This window comes from Rhipicephalus sanguineus, chromosome 3 (genome assembly GCF_013339695.2).
Source record: "Rhipicephalus sanguineus isolate Rsan-2018 chromosome 3, BIME_Rsan_1.4, whole genome shotgun sequence".
NCBI lineage: Eukaryota > Metazoa > Arthropoda > Arachnida > Ixodida > Ixodidae > Rhipicephalus > Rhipicephalus sanguineus.
This window is the reverse complement of record NC_051178.1, coordinates 201,042,502-201,050,987: the sequence shown is the minus strand read 5'-3', so window position 1 is coordinate 201,050,987 and position 8,486 is coordinate 201,042,502. Positions and strand designations below refer to the sequence as shown.

Here is an 8,486-nt window from a genome sequence, read left to right as displayed (position 1 = left end):
CACAGACTATGATGCATAGTGCATTGACAGCGCTAAACCTTGTTACCACGCATCTCTTGCACGTCCTAGAGACGTTCACAGACATTGCGCGACTTAACATTTCTGCCGGGGCGAAAACCCCGCGTGACAATTATTCGAAGGTTTCATAGGCATATTGCTGGAAATGTTCAGTCAGTCTGCGGCGCCTCGTTGGCTAGGACAGCCTTGAAGAAACAGGGCGGTGGGGGAAAACATGGAACGCACCCACCTATCAGAAGAAGTCGCTGTCTGTGTCCATGTCGTCGGCCGCCGGCCGCTGGCTTGGACGCTGTTTTGACGTCGCCTCCTCGTGCTCACTGCCCGACGTGCGGCTTCGCAGGCGCCCCGCGGCGTCACGTCGCACCTTTTTGACGCTGCGTTGAGGGCGCCCCCCGTCAGCCTTGTGCGCGCCCGGGCCCGAGGGCCTGAGCGACTGGAAGAGAGTTCCACCGTGGGCGGCATCAGAGTCTCGGCTCCGGCTGTTCCGCCCTCGGCCGACGCCTGCCGGCATCGACAACGGTTGCTGCTGAGTATGTTTCGGGGATTCTGGAGATGTCGGTGCGCGCTCGTCGATAACGAGCTCACCGGGATCAAGCTCGTCTGACGACGGTGTTCATGCAGGTTTCTGGGCCTCCAACACAGCCGCCGCCGTCTTCTCTCCTCGGCTTGTCTTCCCTCCTGCTTCGCCATGTTGGACGCCATGTTGAGCTCCCTCCCGGCTATGCTGCTGCGCGGCGCCGGCTCGGGCCGCGGTTGCTCCCGACTGGAAATGGACGGTTCGGTGGGTTTGGGCGCGTCTCCTTCTCCTGGCGCTTTTCTGGACTTCTCTTGCTCGACTGAGCCGCTGACGGGCTGGTCGCTTGCGGGCTGCGGGGCCTCCCGGCCGCGCGGCACGTCGTCGTCTGCTGTCTTGTTCCACCAAGGGCTGTGCGCAGCGGTACTGGCTGCCGGCCCGGTCCTCCCCTTAAGGCTCGGCTTTCGCTCTCCCTGTGACCCTTTGCGCGCCTCGGGGCGGTCTTCCTTCCCGACGCCTTGGCCGTCCTCGTGGCAGCTCTCCTCGGCGGCCGTTTCGTCAACGCTGGCCCAACTGACTGCGCTGGCGGCGTCATTGGCGTCATCTTCTGCTTCGTGCGCCGTGTACACCGCGCTTCTCTCCCTCGCCGCTGTCTGCGGCCCTCTCTGCCTCGGTGGCGGCGGCAGCTTGGTTGCGCCCAGAGCCGTATATTCCTTCGGAGACTTCGGCGGAGGGGCGGAGCCAACAACCATCCAAATTTAGCGGCGGCGCTGTGCGCCATTTTGTGCCGCGGCACTGTAAGCTCGCGTTGGCGTGCGCCCGCAACGCTCCGTCTCTGGCGAACCCTTTCTTCAGCGAGTTAAAGGGCTGATATACTCCAGCGTAACGTCGACGCGCGCGCACGCTCGGCACAGTGACGCTACGCTAACAAGCGTGCAGCACTCTATAGACGTCAGACTCTGGAGTTTCCAAGATGTGTGGCGCCACCTGTCGGAGAAGTATTGAGTAGTGCGTAGACCGACTCTCTCTCATAGTTTGCTATGGGACCAGGTGCAACTAGCGAGTGCGAAACAACGATTGAGCTTAATGTCGCGTGTGTTTGCGCATTTAGCACTCAGAACGAGAGCTGTGAATTGCTCTCCGCTAGTCGGACGCGCCACCGAACCGTCGTGAAGTGCTTGCTGGATAATTCGCCTGAACGACGGCGAAAACAGCAGCAGACGAGAGCCCTCCGCACGCTACGAAGAAACTCCTCAAAAGACGCACTGTTGCGTTGTGAATTGCCACGGACGTAAAAGACTGAATAACAACGTTCAGTTTTACCGATTTCCATAGTTTTCGTACGAAGAAGAAAGGCGAGAGCGCTGGATACGGGCCGTTGCGAGCGTGTTGGGTAAGCGAAGTACCCGCGTTCTCCACAGCCGGTGGCATGAATGTGTGGCTCTGCTGTTGTTTTGCGTAGCCCTGATGCAAAACCGTGGTAACCTTGACTATGAAGCTCAGCAGAGGCTCTGACCGCGGTGCTTGTCGTGTAACACGAAGTGAGCAGCTAGACAGACTGGAGACGCGTGATACGCGCACCGCGACGAGTTGGTCGTCACAACACAGCATCGCGGACGTATGTACGTTTTGAAGGCTCAGAGTTCTGGTTCTAACTAGCTAACACCACGTGCGTCATACAAGTAAATCGCATAATGTTGGTCGTGACCCCCTTCAGGTTTGTTTCGCCCATGTCCTCCGCGGTTGCCGTAGCTATCTCGGAGGCCACGCGGTTTTGCCTTTGGTTGTACCCCGCGACAGTGGACACGCACGTATCCCCATTTGCAGTACATACAAACGGAAGACGACCATCAAGAGACCATTTGAGGATGCGTAATAAAACACTCCAATGCACAGGAAGCGAGAGATGAATTAAGGGAGAATGCAAATGAAAAGGCGAAAATCGCCGGAGCCATTCGCCCCTGATGAACCGAGTTTTGTACCACTGATCGTAAGATGCATAGCTAAGTAAATTGATCGTGTATGTAGGTACTTTATCGCTGTGGCATACGTATATACCCGATTTTAACGCATTTAGGCTCTAGAGAACGGATGTCGGAGGGCTTGCCTCGAACTCGGTGTCGTGTGATGCCGCTTGTACTTGCGAGTTGCAGCGCGCGGGAATAACTAAAACTTATTTTGTTGTACTCGCAGTTCGCTTTGATCAGCTTCCTTTGTTTCTGAAGCGTGGATTGGCGGAAGAAGCTTTCCAGGTCCTTGATTTTCAGGAAACCGCGCCTCGACACCAACGAAAGAGGAGGGTTATATTGCGGTCTATGCACATTCGCTTGCGGGCGGCTCTCTTTGCACTACCCAGTTAGGGCCAGGGCTACGATGAGGGCGCTGGTGGCGGTGTTTTTCGCAGCGCCGCCTGGGCAGAGTCTGGCGTCTATAGGCCAACGCGCGATGCGACTGACGCGCCCAGCGTCCGTCAACGCGCCCCGGCTGCAGCCGGCGCGAGATGCGACATGCTGCATTCCACGCCGGCGACGTTATCCAGACTGAACTGCGTCTGTGTCTCTATGTGAAGAAGGGACGCCGAGTGCGCTCAATTGCGCATGCGTCAAGGCAACGTAGTGCGTCGCGCAAGTGGGAGTATAGAGTGCTCTGTTTTCGCGTCAACGTAACGTGACGAACCTAGCGTCGCCAACTCCCGCCGCCGCGGGCTGACGCGAACGCACGTCGGAGTATAACAGAGCCTTTAGAGCAGCCTACTGCGCTGCAAGCCCCCATTGCGACGTCCGTGCAGGTCCACGATGTTCCACGCAGCCGACACGTGCACGAACAGCAGCAAAGACACACCAGGTCGGTCAAAGAGGAAGCATAAATGCCGACAGCGACGTCACGGGTACAGCATCACGAGAAACCTCGGCACGAAATGGCGTCGGCGGCGCGGAAGCGCGCTGTTGCCAGACTGGCGGCGAGATCAAAAGAGCGCCGAACTCTCCCAAAGGGAATATACGGTTGGGCCAGGTGGGCTTTTTACGGTTGGGCCAGTTGGGCTCAGCATGGCCATGGCTGCCTTCCTCCTCCTGCCTCTCGCCGCTGCGCATGCTCGCTGGCGTCGGCGCATCTGTCGGTCTGCCTTCCTGCTGCTGCACCGGTGCCGTTGGTTCCGTAATGGCCGCAGCTTGCGCGAGCGTTTTTTTCAGGGATAACTTGCGGTTCCGGGCCGTCCTCGTTTGGCTTCGGTCGTTTCGCCGGGCGCAGGGTAGTCATACGCCTTTGCGTCTGGCCTGCAGCGGTCGCCGTACCGAGTGCCGGGAATTCGTCAACGTCCATTGCCGCCGCCATGCTGTACGACTTCCTCGCGGTACAGTCGACGCTCGCGTGAGCGCCGCCACAGCGTCGGCACGGTTCGGTGCAGGTATCTGTGCGGTGCCCGAAGACGCCGCACCTGGCGCAGTGCGGGGTGTCGCATTGCGCCTTGAAGTGGCCCTCCTGGTTGCAGCGGCGGCAAAGACGACGTACGCCGCGGTATTCGAAAGTCGCACGATGACCCCCCACTCGCGCGAAATTCGGAAGTGGGTTTTCCAGTCGCATGTCCATTTTTATGTACCTTGTTCCTGTGCGGATGCTGGGACGGTCCTTGTATCGGGCCTCCTCGATTCTCAACGTGGTTCCGTAAGACTTCAGGCCTGTGACGACCTCGTTGTCTGGTACGTAGCAAGGCAGGTAAAGACAGGTGACACTTGTCACCTGTCGTGCCACCGGTACTAGGGGGACTGTTCTGGTTCCGAGGCGAAGACCGCCGGTTTCCAATAAAGTCTGGACTGCTGCAACTGAGTTCACGCCGACTTGAAAGTCAAAGCCTCCATGGTGCTGGACACTGTATATATCCTGAATGCCGACCAGGCCTTCCAAGGCATCAATTACTTCGTCCACCGACGTCCCTGGCGGAGTACGAACATTGAAGAAGTGTTCCTTCGGTGGCGGCATGGTCGCGACCCGCGTGCCGCCCTCGCGCGGGTACTTGCTGGAAAAAAAAAAACTGAGGTTCTGGCGGCAAAGGGTCTTGCAACAAAGAAACAATTAATACGCAAGCTCCTTAAAGGCGGCACCCGTTCGTCCCTCGTAGTAGTGCATAACCAGTCGTAACGCTAGTACCAGATCTTGACCTCCAAGGTGGTGCCGGTGGGAGATTTTTCCTGTGCGTTGTTGAACAATAAAAAATTCGCAGCGTGCGCGTTAACTAAAAGCCGAATTCTTCTGTCTCTCATTCCCCATTAGCAGCCATTGGCATGTTCCAGTAGGAAACGCTAGTAGAAGTAGAAGTGTAAGTGTTAGCTAAAAGCCGACTTCTTCTGTCTCTGATTCCCATTAGCAGCCATTGTTTACCTCCAAGGTCTGGTGAGATTTCTCCTGTGCGTGATTAAACAATAAAAATTTTGTTCAAAACGCCGTTGATTGATGAAATAAACCAACGAAAGAGGCCAGATGTTTTCTAAAAGCAAAACGAAAGAACGTCAGATGTTTCTAAAGCAAAACGAAAAGACGCCAGCTGCTTGACGAAAGACGCCAGATGTTTTCTAAAGCAATGGTTTTCTAAACAATGAAAATTCACAGCGTACATGTAAAATAAAGTGAGCTGCAAGTCGTCATAACTCATCGAACCTTTAGTATAAACGCGCCCGATTTCACGTCGGTGATGATGTACTGGGCAGAATTCACGGAAGATTCACGGTTTACCGATGAACCTCCGCAGCTTCGCCCACTCATCATCATTCACTCCGTGGATATGCTGTGATTTTTTAGGGGCAAAGCTCCTTAAGGCGGCACCCGTTCGTCCCTCGTAGTCGTAGTCGTAGTAGTCGTAGTGCGTAACCAGTCTTACGCTGTGACCTCCAAGGTGGCGCCGGTGGGAGATTTTTCCTGTGCGTTGTTGAACAATAAAAAATTCGCAGCGTGCGCGTTAACTAAAAGCCGAATTCTTCTGTCTCTCATTCCCCATTAGCAGCCATTGGCATGTTCCAGTAGGAAACGTTAGTAGAAGTAGAAGTGTAAGTGTTAGCTAAAAGCCGACTTCTTCTGTCTCTCATTCCCATTAGCAGCCATTTTTTACCTCCAAGGTAGTGCCTGGTGAGATTTCTCCTGTGCGTGATTAAACAATAAAAATTTTGATCAAAACGCCGTTGATTGATGAAATAAACCAACGAAAGACGCCAGATGTTTTGTAAAAGCAAAACGAAAGAACGCCAGATGTTTCTAAAGCAAAACGAAAAGACGCCAGCTGCTTAACGAAAGACGCCAGATGTTTTCTAAAGCAATGGTTTTCTAAACAATGAAAATTCACAGCGTACATGTAAAATTAAAGTGAGCTGCAAGTCGTCATAACTCATCGAACCTTTAGTATAAACGCGCCCGATCTCACGTCGGTGATGATGTACTGGGCAGAATTCACGAAAGATTCACGGTTTACCGATGAACCTCCGCAGCTTCGCCCACTCATCATCATTCACTCCGTGGATATGCTGTGATTTTTTTCTTTAAAACTGCGGCGCGTGGAGTGACCTCTCCGCGTCTCCTGCCGCGTGGTGGCGTTCCACGCATTGTTTACTCGGCGTTCCACATCCTCAGTGGGGACAGAAATGGGCCACTTTTTAGAGCGCATCTCAAGGGTAGCTTTAAAACTGAAGGAAAATGCAGGAGCATTGCTTTAAAGCGCGCCCTTCGGGCAATGTGGCGGGTGATACTACACACACTGAAGCACCTCAGAGCTCTGTGTGCCGTTAGTGTTAAATGGTGCATGTAAACAGGTCGCCGTTGTTATGCTTAACAGCCGGTGGCGCGTGGCCGAGTTTAATGCAGCGCGCTGCGGAGCGAGGTGTCGCAGGCTCAAATCCTGTGGCGCGCTTCGGAAATTTTTTTCTGATTATTTTTTCCTTATTGCTTTTATTATATATATATATATATATATATATATATATATATATATATATATATATATATATATATATATATATATATATATATATATATATATATATTTATATATATATATATATATACTGAAGAAGCTTTTCCAATGGGCCAAACGTACTTGGGAAGAGAAAAGACACAACTAAGCGGTTATCTTAATTTTATTTACCAACGGTTCCGACCGGAGGACGGTCCTCGTCAGGGCTTATGAGCATAAGCGCTGACGAAGACCGGTCCTCCGGTCGAAACCGTTGGTAAATAAAGTTAAGATAACCGCTTAGTTTTGTCTTTTCTCTCTCTCTCTCTCTCTCTCTCTCTCTATATATATATATATATATATATATATATATATATATATATATATATATATATATATGTTGTGATGACCAAGAACGACGCTGGGCTTCGGGCGTGGGGGCAGCATGCGGGAGGTAGAGAAAGAAGAAGCAGAGAATAGAACAGCCGGCCCAGGAACGGGTGCTGTGTCCGTCTCTGTTCCTTACAATATATATATTCGGGACCTGACGGCGGGGGCAACGGCGATGGCGACGGCCAAAACCAGCCGAGAGTGTCCACATAATTGCTATCGCAATAAAAACAACTCGCCGTCGGTGGCGAGCGAATTCACAACCTTCGCGTTACGCCTGCGATGCTCTGCAAACTCATCTACAGTGGTGCAGCTTTTTCCAATTCTTTATGCATATACCATTGGGAGTGTTAGCCAATGCCACCCGTGGCCGTGGCGGCGAATGTGGCCCATTCTTTTTGCCAGAAGTCTTCGCATAGCATGTGACTTTTTTAGGATCCGAACGACCAATGAACCCTCGCATGCTTCCTGAAGGCATCAAACCTGCCGGGTCAAGACCCTCCCTATGAAGAGAACGAAAGAAGGTCTATAGATTGAGGGCCCGTTCTTTCGTCAGATAAAAGAACAGTCGATTGCATTGTGAGTGTCCATAAATGAAATCCTTTGTGGGACCTCTGTTGTCATTTCTTTGCCAATTAAACATTGCACTGGCTTCAGGATCGATCCGTTCGTTCTCAAGCAACGGACTGAAAGGAGCACGACTTTCCGAGTTTCTGAGGGAAATAGCCGTAGAATGCTTACGCATAAAAGAATTAAGGCAGCTTCGCACTAGTGGTGCCAAGCCTGAAGGAAATGCGGAGCTGGGCAGCCTTCTTTGTTTCTCTTCAATTTTCTCTCTTTCCTTATATCTTTCTTTCTCTCTTTTCCAGTTTTTCTGTTTTTTTAGATGCGAAGCAGCTTTTGCTCGGGGCTGTGTCCGTCCTTCCCTCACGCCTCCGATCCCCACTGCGCATGCGCCAACTCTCCTCTCCTTTCCTTTCCTCGCGTGAGCGCGAGGAGGCGGGGGTGGAGGAGGTGGCGTGAGCGCTGCCTCCGCTTCGTTTTTCCTCTCCCGATTCTCTCTCTCCGCCACAGCTGTGCGCTCGTATATAATGCGGCGCTCGCTCGCTCCCGTTGCACTCTCCTTCGCAACGGCGCTATTTTTTTCATTAAATTTTTATTCCTTAAAGACCCAATTGAAGGGGTATTACATAAGGGGTGGGTACACACATGAAAAAATCAAAGCCATATTTTCATACAGTGCAAAGTAATCTGTTAAGGTGGTCAAAAAAGTTGAGGGACAGGTGATGGCTGTAATGTCGTTGGAAAGGCCGTTCCAGTCTGTTGCTGCACGGTAGAAAAATGAGGACGAGAAAGTGACGGTGCGCGCACGCGGGCGCGCAACTTGTTGAGGGTGACCGATGCGACTGCAGATGCGTGTCGGGGGGAGGATATATGGTGGCTGGCCGAGTTAGCTGTAAAAGAACTTATGAAAAAGAGAAATGCTAGCAGTGCGGCGACGAGATGCGAGTAATGATAATCCGGATTCTGTTTTCAGTGCCGATATGCTGACGTCATATGAGTACTTACAATGAATAAATCTTGTAGCTCGATTTTGAAGCGACTCGAGTTGATTGATGAGATGTATTT

General features: G+C 52.4%; 1 protein-coding gene across 1 annotated transcript in view; it reads right to left on the bottom strand.

Moving 5' to 3' along the window:
* Window positions 1-250: 250 nt before the first annotated feature.
* LOC119386253 (zinc finger CCCH domain-containing protein 13-like) overlaps window positions 251-8,486 on the bottom strand; it is a gene marked incomplete at its 5' end in the record, with an annotated part of 37,396 nt that continues 29,160 nt past the window's right edge. The window contains 2 exons of the mRNA XM_049414275.1: window positions 251-541; window positions 604-1,218. Of these exons, the coding sequence (XP_049270232.1) occupies window positions 251-541; window positions 604-1,218 (906 nt within the window). The remainder of the gene's footprint in view (window positions 542-603; window positions 1,219-8,486) is intronic.